Below are 14,762 nucleotides of genomic sequence, written 5' to 3'. Positions count from 1 at the left end.
TGTTTATAGAAGTGCATTAACTTTTTGCAACAAAAATTCACAAAAACCCAATTTTCTTGAGAAATGATCACTCAAACCCTTTTACCCATCACCGAGGGCAAATAGATTTTCTAAACCAATGGCATAGAGAAAAGTTTTGTTTTTCTGTTGCTGAAAGCAAGTCGTTACATCTCCCACATCAACCACTTCTTGATGTACCGTAATCCCACGCTGCAATTCATTTTTTCGAAAAAAAACTCCCTTTTTACCTCCCAGATATGCAAAGCAAACCGACCGAAAATCAGCTCCATCATCGGAAGCACCATTAAAAGGCACCGGAATCGGGACAAAATCGTCGAAAAATCAACGCAATGACATCATCGAACCGGTCACGCGGAATGTAGGAAGTGAGCTGTCCTCCTCCGGGCAGCTTTTGGCAACAAAATTGCCATCAGTTTGTCAATAATTTCGTTCCCGTTCTGCGAAAAGAAATTCGCAGCATGAAAAATATGTTTTTCCATCCACCAACCATTGTTTCCAGGCGAGAGAAGGCGTACAAAGGAGATCGAAACAACATGAAATTGATTATTCCGTCTCCAAGGTTGAGGTTTTTCTTGGTTTGTCCGCTCGTTCGTTCGTTCGACAACATCATAACGACCTTATCCGTATTGTTCGCTTGTTAATGTAAGAAAAACTGGAAAACCATTACTTAAAGAGCCTTGTTTACCATGGGCCAGAGAAATATGACGTCAAAGTGGAGTTTTTCGGGGCCGCAGAACACAGTTACACTCACGCAAATCCTTTTCCCCCTTTTTTCCGTGTGGCTTTTTTACATCACATTCCGATGATCCTTTTACCAGAAAACCATCCAAAAGCCACCGATCTGCTTTTTGGTGAATATTTAAACACAAAGGAGCTGGCACTTGTGGGCGTGATGAGGGCGTTTGGTTGTTTTGTGTTTCCATTTTTCTATTGTGTGTTCTTCTGTTTTGTTTCGGTTTTGGAGCGGGTTCAAATCTCTAAGTGAATGTTACTTATTCCGAATTTTCTTTACAAAATGTTTTCGTTTTTTGCTAAAACAAGTCCTCATAACAGCTTCTTTGTTTTATTTCTGACATCCCCATTTGAGTCGTAAAAATTTACATTCACCGGGCATCGTACTTGATTCATACCATTTTTCAAATGTTACGAACTACTTCTTGCAGATACTATTTTTTTGTTGCTGACCCCCGATAGTCTTATGAGTTTCTGGCCCCAGCATGACCTCCAATGGCCGATTATCGAAGCGTTTATTTTATTCCGTACGATTGGGTTAAGTTTATTCGCTGTTCGTGCCTCTGCATATCGGATTACTCTGGGGTTCGGGAAGGCGCAAGCTCTCTTGCACGGACGTTCGATTCACCGAAAAACGGACACGAAGCTTCTCTTTGGTTGGATGTTTTCGCACTGGAGCTAGTTTTTCCCACGCCTCCACGCAAACGCCCACGCCTTGAACCGTTGTTGGAAGGTCCTCCTTAGAATTCCTTGTTTCGTCGAGGTACAAATGTTCCATGTCCATTCCCGACAAAAGTGCTTAGGAATCGTAAAGGATCTTTCCGATTTTCCCTCCTCCTCCTCCTCTGGTACTTAATGCCCCCAGCATTCATTGTGAGCATTTTGACTTCTTCATTTTCTTTTCGGTTTCGTTGGGTTTTCGTCCCATTTGAACCGTACGCCGATTCGAGCGAGTTCCTTTCACCCATCGAACGACAATCCTTTTCCGTTCCGTTCAACTTTCTTTGTTCGAGCGTATGGAGCACTCCAGTAAGTAGCACGGGGCAAATAAGGAGAAAAAGCACACAATCTTTACGAAAAAAATAAGTCGGCATCGCCAAAAGCCAAAAAGGCACTCCCGCTCGTCGACATGATTATGCAAATTATTTATGCTACTACGAACGACCGTCGAAAGGAGCTTACTTTCAACGCGCAAAAAGGGGGTCGCAATAGTCAGCATTATTTTGCGGTCGTCAAAAGCTGCGCTGAAGCTCGGTATGAAGAGTAAGAAGCTGAAACAAATTGTTCAATGATGAAGCAACTCCTTTGAATTCATTCGAACTGCCTTTGTTCAAACCACTGAACTTTCAGTATTGCTTCCATGGGTTGAAAGTAATTTCGATTTCTAATGAACGAATAGTAAGGGTTATCGTTTTGACAAATATGTTATGTGCCAACATCGCACCGCCTGATAGCAGAAGAACAAGAGCTTCCGCTTGAGTGACAATAATCATGAAACACTTTCGCTGATATTTCTACTTAAGAAATGTTTAAAATGCAAAAGACAATGAAGAAAATTATTAAATGGCAAACGCAAGCGAGCAGAATCTGATTACCGGCGCACGGTGCCGTTCGCGCTGATGAACTTCGCCAAATCATCGCCTCACCGAGGCGACATCCAGGCCTCCGCTAACGAGTTCCGCGAACGTGCTTCGGGCAATCATCGGTAGATAAACGGCACCAAGATAGCGCCAACATGAAAGCACACCGACTCCTCGAGCAGCAGCTCCTCTCAAGCAGTTGAGCAGGCTCATTTCAATTTCGCTTCCTTTTGAAGCCGGCAGCCTCGGTGCTGCCTTCAAGCGAAAACCCGTGGCAACGCGGAATTCGCCCGGCCGGCATGTTTGTGCCACCGACGGAATGGAAAGTGTCGCAATGGCACGCAAAAATGGAGCTCCCCCCATTTCGAAGGGAGTTTCAGACCATTTTCTGGCCAATCGTTTGCCCAGCGGTTTCGGAAGGGAGTCGTGCGGGGCAGAGATGCTCGAACTCGCGTTAATAAATTATACGACGAAACGTTCCCGATAACGGGCGAACAACCTTTGCCCAAAAAAAAACCAGCGCGTCCCATCCCCGGCTGGCGGAGGAATCTTCCCCAATCACAAAATCTAATGCCCTTAGCTGACGCTTTCGTTATGGAAGTCAAAGGTTCAAACGATTTTTCCCGGTGCTGGTACGGAAAACCAGCGTTACAGAAGGACGACCGAAAGGCCACCCATTTCCATTTACATCGCATTCGTTTCCAATTGTCTTTACGGCATCGTCTCGGAGGACGCAGGAGCAATTTTCAACGATGTTTCCTTTTAAGCACAAAGAAGGGACACATTTTGCGCGCATCACGTTCCATTTAATTGGTTCAAGTTGAAATTTTTTTATTGAGCTTCTTAGCGTGGGAAGGAAAAATAAAATCAATTGAATACCATTTTTCCCCGGGAAGGCATCATTAGGTTCAATTAAAGCTAAGCAGATTTGGAGAAAGTCAACAGTAAAGTATTTATGTTCGATTTTTCTCGGGATGATGGAATGAAAACAGAATCAAATAACTGATTTTGTTCTTAAATTAGAATCGTTGGAGCAATGGATTGTTTCAAAGATTATTTTGAAAAGAAAAAGGAAAGGTCCAGCTTTTTCCCGTTTAAATGGACATTGCATTCCGATACTCGGTATGCCTTCTCAGGAACGTTTTAAGCTAAGCTCCTCATTTTATCACATTTGCATCCCACGTTCTATAAGCTGCTTTACGAATTGTTTCCCATTTCCCGGAGCTATTTTTCCTTAACCTTGGTAAGCTCATCAGCACGTAGCGTGAAGCTCCATCAACCGAACTAACATTTGGGAGAGGCGCACACACGAACACGACTTCCCGCATCCTATCCCGGAGGCGTTGGAAAAGTGGATTTTCCGAAAGTTTCTCGGGATGCTTTGGGCATGGAGGAGTTTTTCCTTTTCGGGATGATGCGAGCAAAAAAAAACCAACCAAAAGTTGACTTCTAGGCGTGAAAAATTACTTAACATGAGAATCCTTTTCAGGGTTATTTCCATCATCCGAGAGCCGAGAAGCATTTCGGAAAATCTCGCTCTGATCTCCGGGTTGCGACCCGGTCGCGAAAAGCTTCTGCTTGAAATTGGATTCAAGTAGGATTCCAATGTCGAGTGCGATCCCGCAAACGTGCTTCGTTTCGCCCACACACGTGATCTTTTTGCCTTTTGGGGAGGGGGAAAAAAACACCCCCCGGGGGAGAAGTCAAGCGAACCGAAACTTTGTACCGAAGCGGCTTTGTAATACTTTCATTTTCAGTCTAATCAAATTTTCCCCGCACGCAAGCCAAACGGAGGGAAAAGTATCTGCCATTAAGCGTTTATGTCTCAATTTTCACCAGCATGCGCTCGCGCGCCACATGAGCGAGTATGTGTGTGTGTGGTGAGTTTTCTCTTTCATGTTTGTGTGGCCACCCAACCTCAGCCTCGGCTAAAGTAACCCACGCTTGTGCCCTGAGGGTTGGTTGGAAACTCTGGTATCAAAGCGTGTGTGTGTGTGCGGGATGTGAACGTGCATGGCGCGCTTTGGAAGAATAATGTTACACCGTGGGGACAACAAACGACCGAACCGAGGGGGAAGGAAGCCAACAGCGAGGCTGAGGAGAAAAATGGGCTACACTTATGTCGGTACACGGATGATGATTTTCCTCTCGCACGGGGCTGCGGGCGCCGAGACAAATTGGAGGCAACGGAAGGCAACCCCACCCGTCTCCGGGGACAAATTTACCGTTTTACCGCAAAACCTCGTTGAAGAAGCAATAATTTACTTGTCACCCGCGCGACCGTACCCGAAGTTTCCACCGGCATCTCCGGCAGTGTGTCGTCGTCTGACGAAGGCGCTTCATTCGAAGGAGGAAAATTTTGCCATCGGTAAACTTCTCGACGCGGAACAAACGATGGACCGTGATTTCATGTGCTCCTTGCCTTGGAAAAAGGAAAGTATCCTCCATCATGTGTGTATGTGAGGGGAAGCGCAATTTCATTAATGTTCCTTTTGTGATCACTCTTGTTTATTTGCATAAATGTACTGTATGGAAAATCATGACAGTACCTTTTATGGGGGTATATTTGAAGCTCTTTAAAATCGAATAACTCAAAGTTGTTTTCTCTGCGAAAAACCTCCACTCATCTCCCTCTCTGTTTGAGGATCGTCTGGAAAACTAGTTCAAATAAATTATTGGATAAAAATATCCTTTGCTTACCATCTCTTGCGTCCGCGAATAAGTTGTCTAGTGTTGTGAAATAGTGCACGGTACGGTAGTGTGCTCGTGTTCCAGCATCATCACCACCAGCCATCGTATCGACAGTCGGCACAACGTGGGAAAACTCAGCAGCACATCGAGGGAAATCCCAGCCATCGGTCCAGCCTCATCCCCATCGGAATCATTCGGTTATCGTTCGTTCGTTAAAATCGGTGCATGCGTCTGCAGAGAAACACTTTGCCCTCAAGACACTTGAACACAATTTAATATCAAACTCCCAATCCTTAAAAGATCATCCAATGATCAAGAGAAAAACAACTCTTATGAGTGAGTTCTAAACTCCTCCGATTTAGAATCAACGGAAGTCCAGAGCTTTTGGAAAGCAGCGTTCCGCAAAAAGTTAGATAGAATCATATTAAAAACGTGAATTGAGCCACGCTAAAAGTCACCGCTTGTTGAAGAATTGGTTGTTTGGTTTATGGAGAGAGAGTTTATCGTCTGCTGTGAAAGATCCGTCCGCGGTTTAAGACAGGAACTGTGATTGGTGTTGGAAGAGGTACTAGTTGTGGTGCTAAGAATGTGATTCGAATCAGCTAGAGAAAGTCGGTTGATTACTTGCAAATGGAATATGTGATGTGTATGAAGGTAGTGAACCAGTCCAGCGAAAGTTTGAGCAAAAGGTCATAATACAATAGGAAAGGTATAATCGTCCCTCGTTTGGTTTACCTGTCAAAGAAATTATTAATCGGAAGAATCCAAGCAAGCCTCGATAGAAAACATTGAATGTGAAGTGGCTGCTTCTCCGGTGCAAAAAGTGTAAAGTCCCAAGTCCGTCAAACCAAGAACAGAAACCCTCCAACCTCCCAGCCATGGCGGGTGATTCGAACTCCAGCGACGAGGAACTGCAGCAGCTGGCGCAAGCGCTCGAACGCGGTCCGGCCAAATGTCACGAGTGCTACGGCGACTGTGTGGACTGCGTGCCGGACTGCTGCAAGGACACGACGGTGCACAAGTGCCATCTGGAGGGTAGTGTGGCGCGGTTTCAGACCGGCAAGAATCTGCTCACGCGCGCCCTGCGCTATCCACCCGGCACCGCCACCAGAAAGTGCGTCCTGACGCTCGACGGCTACTCGTACGTCATCGGTAAGTGTTTCATTTTCCATGAGCTGTGTCGCTGTCGTTGAGCTTGTGCCGTTGATTGATTGCCCGTGGGTCCCGCGACTGGCGGCATCGTTATCAGCGGAGAGTGATATTTTAACGACAGCCTATTAATTTATGGATACAGATTACGTTGCCTCTAAACTCTACCCTTTTTGAAGGGCGCTTGAATACTGATTTTGAAGCTCAAAGAACGGATTGATCAGTTGAAAATGCAACTTTAGTTTACTAAATTGTTTTATAACTCCACCTCTTCTCTAGAAGATCATTTATCTAAAACATATCCTACATTTGTATGCCTTTTTATTATTACAATCGATAAGGTTGTAGAACCGTAACAACATCCCAAAAGAAAAAGCTGGTATCTAATATCCAAATCCTAACCAAACCATCATAGTGGTCCGCAGATTAGGATTCCATTTGAGATTGGTACGAAACCGACCACACATACAGTATACGGGCACCTTTTTGGCGAAGAGTAATCAGATTAATTTCTGTGATAAGGTTCGGAAAGAAGATAATATTACGCGCCCAGTCTGACAAGCGAGGAGGAAAAGCGTATAAAACCAAAACAACGGACCGACGGCTTCGGAAAGGCAACGGAAGGTAAAAGACCCTCTCAATCGGACAGGCGGGACATAATGCTACTCAACGTCGGGCGAACCAATTCCGCGAATAATCGGCGTTCTTTCACGCGTCCTTATTTTTCCTTTCTCCCAAAGAGAGACAGAGAGATAGAGAGGGTGGGTCTGCTAGGGACAGCTACAAGATCCGCCGTACGGTCCGGTGTCAACTTGAAATGGCGAACGCGTGGCGAAGGATTGCTCGAAGGACGGCAACGTTGTTGTGGCCTACTGCAGCTCGGAACAGCGTGTGGTGGTGTGAAGAGAAAAATCATCCGTATCGATTTTCCATCCCCACGGGTCTGCGTCCTTCTCGTAAAGCGTACATGGTGTGTGTGTGTGTGTTTGTCCACCTAGCGTTCCGGGCTTCAGGACGAAAGCTCTTCGAAAGGCACCCCCACTGCGTGTGTGACAATAAATCAACTTCAAGTTAAATTTAGCTCCCATCATCGTCGTCCGGTTTCCGCAGGCGAAACACTGCCAGGCGTCCTTGCCACGTGCGAGCAAACTTACACCGGTCCCGGGCGCGAATATTTACAAATAATTCAACCTCCATCAATTTGTACGCTCGAGGACGGCGCGATGATGAAGGTTCTCCGCAGTCTTCAATCGCCGTGCTGACGACGATGACGCCGCAGCAATCAGGGAACGACGAGAAACCCGTCACTCCGGACGGGAACAAAAAACAAGGCCCGTGTTATGGCCATCATCGTCGTCATCAGTCGGTCCCGTCATGGTATGTGGGCATTTATTACACGTTAAGGACACACTCTTCCCGCGGCGTGAATCGATTCAACACACGCTCGATACGCTTGTAGGGCTTTATTAAAATTAATGACCATGATTAGACGCGTCTAGAAGAGGAACTTAAACACAACCACTAGCAGCAGCGAGCCGAAGGAAAGCGCCATCCTTGTTGCGGATGAAATCGGACCGAGCACGATCGAGTCCCAGGGACCGAGATGGACCTGCTTGGCATCGAGCCGATGGCCAACCTTGTGTCGTGAGTCCGTCCCCACGAGGTACACCTCCGTCAGGTTGCGGATCTCGTACAGATCGTTCACGTCGATCGTTGCGCGTTCGCCGGAAAAGTTGATCAACACCACCCGGTACGGATCGTCCAGCCGATCGTCTTCCTCACGCAAGTATCTCGCGAAGGCAAACACCCAATCGCCGAAGGCACGCGATTTGAACTCGCCGTGCGTAAACACACGGTGCTTGCGGACCGCCACCGCGTCCCGGTAGAACTTGTAGTGGCTGTAGTCGGCTTCCTGCTGCTTCAGCAGGTTCGTCTGGCGGTAGTACGGATGCATCGGCAGCCAGGTGCGTGGCGCTTGGGAGAATCCCGCGTTGTACGTATCGTCCCACTGGAACGGAACGCGCTGAGGATCGCGAGAGGCCCACTTGTAATTGTCCGGACCAACATTGCAGCCCTGCGGATCGAGCGTATCCTCGTACGAAATGTCCCGATGGTCGATCATTCCCAGCTCGTCGCCATTGTACGTGACGGCCACACCGGGCAGCGTCAGCACCATCAACTGCATGCCATCTACCCGCTCCACACCGTACCGACTGGCCACACGCGGCTTGTCATGGTTACCCAGCACCCAGTTGGTGGTCTTACCCCGCGGCAGATTCCCCAACCACCGGTCGATAACGCGCTTGAAGTCGTGAGCATTCGAGCCCTCACCCAACTCCTCGATCATGACAAAGTTGAACGGGAAGTGGGCCCGCTGCTGGTTGCCGTCGTCCGATTCGTAGTAGCGCAGTGTCATCGAGAGGTTGGCATACGCTTCCGTCATCATGATGCTACACCGAGATCAAATTGTAAGAAGAAACCATATCTTTAACCGAGCTCTTGATGATCATTTAACCACGATGTCTTCACCCAGTATACTCACACAGTATCCTCACCCGTCGACCGTACGAAGTCGTCCAACACCGTGCGCCAGTGTGCAATCACATCGTACGTTTCCAGCAAATCCTTCGTGTAGATATGGTGCGTGTAGCCGTAGCTGTTCGGGTCCTCCGGATTGTTGATCGGTTCGTCAATAAAGTCCTCGTGCTCAAACATATGATTGATGGCATCGACACGGAACCCGGCCGCACCACGTTCCATCCAGTACCGCAGGATACCGTCGAACTCGGTAATGACGGCCGGATTGCGGAAGTTCAGATCCGGTTGCCCCTTGGCGAACTGGTGAAGGTAGTACATACCGCGCTGCTCGCTCCACTCCCAGGCGGATCCGTAGAAGACCGATTGCTGAGAAGGGATAAACATCAACGTAAATTTTATAGCGGGGTCACGAACACATCCCTATCCCTGGTATCTGCCTTACCCAATTGTTTGGTGGTTGGCGCACACCGTTCACCATCTTGCCCGGATGCCAGACGTAGTAGTCCCGGTACGGTGCGATGCCTCTCTCCGAGTCCACAAACCACTGATGCCGGTTGCTCGTATGGTTGGGCACAAAGTCGAGCACGATCTTGATGCCGAGCTTCTTCGCTTCGGCAAACAACTGCTCCAAGTCGGCGTTGGTACCGAACAGGGGATCCACCTGCTTGAAGTCGGACACATCGTACCCGAAGTCCTCCTGCGGTGAGCTGAAGATCGGACTCAGCCAGGTCGCATCGATGCCCGTGTCCTTCAAGTACTGCAACTTCGCCGTCACACCACGGACGTCTCCAACGCCATCGTTGTTGGTGTCGTAGAACGAGCGGGGATAGATCTGATAGAACACAGCCGTTTGCCACCAGTCCTTGTCGCTGGACGGCGTTTCTTCTTGCCCGAGGACTACATTATCGGTGGTCAGTACCGCCACCGCTAGCAAATAAAACACGAACCGCTCCATTGCACCCATCGCTGTCCACAGTCACGCGCGCACTGATCGGTCATCCCCAGTGGAAATCAATTGAACCATATTTACGACCCTGATGTCCATATTGTACGGGAACCCTATCGCACGATAATTGACATTATTGGCACCGTAAATCGTCGCCTGATGGTGCATCAAGTCGAACGGAAACGAGACGCCACTCCTTTCTAGTTCTTCTCCATTATTTGCAGCGTCTACGATAAGCGGAATCCCGCATCGATCACATGATGATGATCCATCCCGTGGGGGGGGTGCACCACTGTTTCCATTACAACATCGCGCCGAGCTTCAGTTCTGATGTCCGAAAGTTAAGGCCCCCTCGAAAGGCTCTATCACTAGCGATAGGTATACACTGGCGGGGGACTTATGTGGTCCGTTTGATAAGAAGAGAGCGATCATAATAGGTCTATGATGACCGGAGTAGATACAAGCGAAAGACTAGGTGAACTGTTTATGGTACACATTGTTATGTCCAATCAAGGCTTCAGCATCGCCCCGAAGACGTCGATAAGAAAAACTGGAATGCGGTTACCTTGGAAGGTGAAACTACGGCGCACTGACCAGGGGAACCTCCGGTAGTTGCTTTCAGTGGTTGATTTGAAAATATTTCTTGATTTCTCAGTCACTCCTCGTCTTTTTCCGTATAATCATCTCCGAAAATAATTATCAAACGAATGTTCCCATCATGAAATTAAATTTAATATTTTATCTATCTCTTTATCGTTACAGGTAAGCCCGAAAAAGAGACTCCCATAAACTAGACCATAGATCTGTCTATCAAAAAGCTGTCTGTAAGTACGTGGCAATGCACTTTCTTACTCCGTCAAAATCTTTCAATCCTTCGAGAAGGAAAAACACAATGACACTCAACGGAAAAATCCCCGCGAATTGTGATAGGAACAAACCGGCAAAATTGTCCGCAATCAATATGTATCGAGTGGGAACCACCGCACCCTAAAAAAAGGCAAACCGCACCCATCGAAACCGGCGTTATTATGTTGTCTCACGGTTATTTTCTATTCGTACACTATCGCCGGGAAAAAAAAATGGCCACCATAAAAATGCCCACCACCGGGTAGTATCGATTTTGGCCGACATTAATCTTATCTGGCGTTCAATCCGGAATATCAATCCATCGATCCGTTGGTTGGTTGTCAAGCTATCCAATAACCGGCTCGCTGTTAAGAGAGACCTATAACAAAAGATGAATATTTCTCAGCACTGCAAATCGCTGCGATCGTTATTCTGGTTCTTTTGATACATGAGTCCTAAATCAACGAGGTGTCGTATAACGACAGCCGGGAAGCTCTGCTTTAAATTAAATTAATGACCATCAGCTTACTTTCCTTCGGATATGAATCGTTAGCTAGTTAGCTCCAAGCGATGTTACACTGGATGTTTTTATTTATTAGGAAATAAATTATTACGCTACAACACGGGATTTTGGTTTTCGGGATTTAGAAAATTGAGCGAAGGATCGAAGCGATCAACATGAGCAGCAACGAACCACCGAGTGCGCTGGCGGAGGATGAAATTTCAAACACAACCGCATCGTAATGGCCGAGCACGACGTGGAACACCTCGGTCACCTCGTCGCCCTCCTTCATCTTGGCGTCGAGCGACGTCATCACCACCTTGGCCGACTCGATGTCCTCGTGCAGCTCCTTCAGGTTCACGTTGACATCGTTGTCGTTCAGGTTGACGACCACCGCGAACGACTGATGATCGTCGAGGGTGCGCGTGTAACCGAACACGTTGTTCAGCAGCACCTTGGAGTCGTAGTGGCCGTGCGAGAACGCGTGGTCCTTACGCAGCTTAATCAGCCTCTGGTACAGCTTGAACATGCTCTCCGGTGCGGTCTTCTGCGCGGCCAGATTCACCTCGCGGTAGTTGCTGTGTATCGGCAGCCAGGTTTTGGTCGTGCTGGCGGCCGTGAATCCAGCGTACGCCGAGTTGTCCCACTGGAAGGGCGTCCGGACGGGATCGCGGGTGAACTCCTGGTACACGTCCGGGTTCGTGTTGGCCGCCTGAGGGTCCTGCGTGTCCTCGAACGAGATTTCCCGGTTGTCCTCCATACCGATCTCCTCACCGTAGTACACCACGGCGATTCCGGGCAGCGTCATCTCGAGCACCGCAAGGCTGGAGGCTAGCTTGCGTCCGTACCGGGAAGCGACACGGGGACGGTCGTGGTTGCCAAGCACCCAGTTGGCCTGGGCACCGTTCGGCATAGCGTTAAGCCACTCATCGATCACTCGCTTGAAATCGTTGGCACGCGAATCCTTCGACAACTGATTGATCATGGCGAAGTTGAACGGTATATGAGAACCGGCACGGTTACCATTACCGTACCATTTCATGGTGTTCTCCAGCGACGTGTATGCCTCCGTCATCATCAGGCGAGTGTGGTTGTCACGCGCCTTGTACTGATCGAACACGGCACGCCAGTCGTACACCAGGTCGTAACACTCCGGCAAATCCTTCGTGTACTTATGGTCCATATTTTCCCACATCAGCTCACCCTTCGGATCAATCAATTCCTCGTCGCGGAACTCCGGATCTTCATAGGCGTGATTGATCGCATCGATGCGGAATCCGTCCACTCCCTTGTCCAACCAGAAGCGCACCATGGACTCCATTTCCTGCCTCACCCGCGGATTACGGAAGTTCAGATCCGGCTGCTTCTTGTCGAACTGATGCAAGTAGTACTGCGTTTGACCTTCGGGGCGCGTCCAAGCGGGTGTATGGAATACCGATTGCTAAACACGTCGTAACACGTTAAAATCAAAACCACACTCACACTAGGCGGGAATGTCATGGAACTTACCCAGTTGTTCGGCTCCCGACCGTTAGCGGCCGCATTACGCCACACGTAAAAGTCACGGTAGTCCGCCTCGTTACGCAGCGACCTCACGAACCAATCGTGCTCGTCACTGGTGTGGTTTGGCACAAAGTCCAGCAGCACCTTGATGCCGAGCTCTTTCGCTTTCGCGATCATCCGGTCCAGGTCCGCCATTGTGCCGAAGATCGGATCGACGTCCCGGAAGTCGGCAATGTCGTAGCCAAAGTCAGCCATCGGCGACTTGAACACCGGACTCAGCCACACACCGTCCACGCCGAGGTCGGCCAGATGGTCCAGCTTCTCGGTGATACCGGCCAGATCGCCCACGCCGTCGTTGTTGCTGTCCTTGAACGAGCGCGGGTAGATCTGATAAAATACTCCGGCCTCCCACCAGTCCAGCGCGTCCATCTCATGATCGTGGTCACTCTGCTTGCCCGTCTTCGTGGCCGTTTTGCCACTGACCGTCAGCAGCAGGCCGACGGCCGAAACTAGCACCAAACTCACTGCGAACCGCATCGTCGTTGCACTCTCGCGTTATTACCGATACTCAACCGATCCGTTTGCGAGGGCCTGCTTTTATAGGTTCATCAGGTTGGCCCCAACCAGCCAAATCGAGAAAACGCTTCGCTATCTGCACCCTCCCCAGATGCGCCTCCAGATAACAAATACAACACCGCGCCGGAAAGGGTTCCATCCATGATACGACAACGAATACAATAGCAATTTTTCGGGATCGCCTTATGCAACCGTATGGCACTTTCCCAAATAGGAAACAGCACCCATTACCACCTCCACCACCGTTGCCACATCATTTGAACGCCCAGCACACTTGACAGATTTATCAGACCAGAGCTTCTGCGGTCACGCGACTCCCCGTGCAACATCGGTGGCCTATCGGGCTCCCGCGAATGTGAGATATTTGGAACCTTTATCGGCTATGGCCAGTGAAGACGGGAACAGAAACCGGGTTATACAATGAACGCCATCACTATCAACGAAATGAGTGATTTCGGAAATGGCCAATAAATAAATGTTATCGAAATCCGGACGCAGCAGTATGTTATACCGAGGTGGATGAGTAAGTCGGTAGTGAGTCAAACCGATATTTATAGTAGCACCCTTCAGCGACTCAAAGGGAACGAGATCAGGAAGCGGTCCTGAGTTAAGGAATTGAGCCAATAAGGGAACGGATTTACATACCGAACCGATAGTAGAACGGTGATTTTATTAAGTAGATAGAATCAAAGACTTTTCATCCTACACGAACATCGCGCCACTCAAATAGTTGTAAGCTCTCTCCATCCCGAAAACGGCCGCAATCATAACGTTTACTACCCTCAACCCTCTGGTGATCGCACCAGATTTCAGCTCGAAGATTATCGACTCGTACCGTGCCAGCGTAACGCTACTGACATCCTTGATAATCTGACCCGCTTCGTGATCCGCCTCGGGCGAGGTGAGAACCACGGAAGCCACCGTCACCTCACCGTGCAGCCGCTGCAAATCGACCGTCACGGCGTTCGGATTAACGTTCAGCACCGTAGCGTACGCCTTATCGCCGGCCAGGGAGCGTAGCACCGCAAACACGTTGTTCGGCAGCACGAACGATTGATAATTGCCACGGCGCAGGGTGTCAGATTGTTGGTGCAGCCGAATCAGCTCCCGGTGCAGGTGGAACAGCGAGCGATTGGAGGATCGCTCGAGGGCTAGGTTGCACGCGGGATAGTTCGGGTGCACCGGTAGCCATGGTTGCTTGTTCGGGGTCTGGGTGGGTGCGAAGCCAGCCCACTCGTTGCTCGAATCCCACTGGTACGGCGTTCGGGATGGGTCGCGGGAGTAGTGGAGAAACGTCGTTTCGTTTGTATTGCATCCGAGCGGGTCAACCGATTGCCTCCATGTGATGCCGTCGTGGTCTTCCATGCCGATTTCATCCCCCTAAAACATAAAGCACACCCGAGGGTGCATGAAATCTTCCGGAACGTTTCCTCCAAAGCGCACGTACGACTTACATAGTAAACAAAAACCGTCCCAGGAAGGGTGAAGGCAAGCATCGCCATGCCAGCGGCACGCTCTCGACCAAAGCGGGACACCAACCGACGGTGGTCATGGTTCCCCAGCATCCAATTCGCCCCGCTGGCCATCGGCATCGAGCTTAACCAATCCCCGATGACCTGCTGGAAGTCTTCGGCCTGGGACTCATTCGAGAGCCGCTCGAGAAGGCCAAAGTTCTGGG

The 14,762-nt window shown here is 49.3% G+C and overlaps 3 protein-coding genes across 3 annotated transcripts in view; 1 reads left to right on the top strand and 2 right to left on the bottom strand.

Annotated features, from left to right (window-relative positions):
* LOC131293117 (dual specificity calcium/calmodulin-dependent 3',5'-cyclic nucleotide phosphodiesterase 1-like) overlaps window positions 1–14,762 on the top strand; it is a 114,534-nt gene that overhangs the window by 45,480 nt on the left and 54,292 nt on the right. The gene's annotated exons all lie outside the window — the stretch shown is intronic.
* LOC131293139 (maltase 2-like) lies at window positions 7,669–9,675 on the bottom strand. The gene is made up of 3 exons (XM_058321220.1): window positions 9,154–9,675; window positions 8,716–9,077; window positions 7,669–8,623 (listed from the first exon to the last, which is right to left on the bottom strand). Exons 1-3 carry the CDS (start codon window positions 9,673–9,675, stop codon window positions 7,669–7,671), a joined length of 1,839 nt encoding a protein of 612 aa, XP_058177203.1.
* On the bottom strand, window positions 11,148–13,045 carry LOC131293128 (maltase 2-like). Its single transcript, XM_058321209.1, has 2 exons — window positions 12,515–13,045; window positions 11,148–12,446 (listed from the first exon to the last, which is right to left on the bottom strand). Exons 1-2 carry the CDS (start codon window positions 13,043–13,045, stop codon window positions 11,148–11,150), a joined length of 1,830 nt encoding a protein of 609 aa, XP_058177192.1.

This window comes from Anopheles ziemanni, chromosome 2 (assembly GCF_943734765.1).
Source record: "Anopheles ziemanni chromosome 2, idAnoZiCoDA_A2_x.2, whole genome shotgun sequence".
Taxonomy (NCBI): domain Eukaryota; kingdom Metazoa; phylum Arthropoda; class Insecta; order Diptera; family Culicidae; genus Anopheles; species Anopheles ziemanni.
This window is presented reverse-complemented; position numbering and strand designations above follow the sequence as displayed.

Bases quoted from the DNA above. Each gene is read 5' to 3' on its own strand.
- LOC131293128 (XM_058321209.1), bottom strand. From the start codon at position 13,045: ATGCGGTTCGCAGTGAGTTTGGTGCTAGTTTCGGCCGTCGGCCTGCTG. The intron at 12,447-12,514 runs GTAAGTTCCATG...CGACGTGTTTAG, and splicing joins GTCGGGAGCCGAACAACTGG to CAATCGGTATTCCATACACC.
- LOC131293139 (XM_058321220.1), bottom strand. From the start codon at position 9,675: ATGGGTGCAATGGAGCGGTTCGTGTTTTATTTGCTAGCGGTGGCGGTA. The intron at 9,078-9,153 runs GTAAGGCAGATA...ATCCCTTCTCAG, and splicing joins GCCAACCACCAAACAATTGG to CAATCGGTCTTCTACGGATC. The intron at 8,624-8,715 runs GTGAGTATACTG...ATCTCGGTGTAG, and splicing joins TCGACGGGTGAGGATACTGT to CATCATGATGACGGAAGCGT.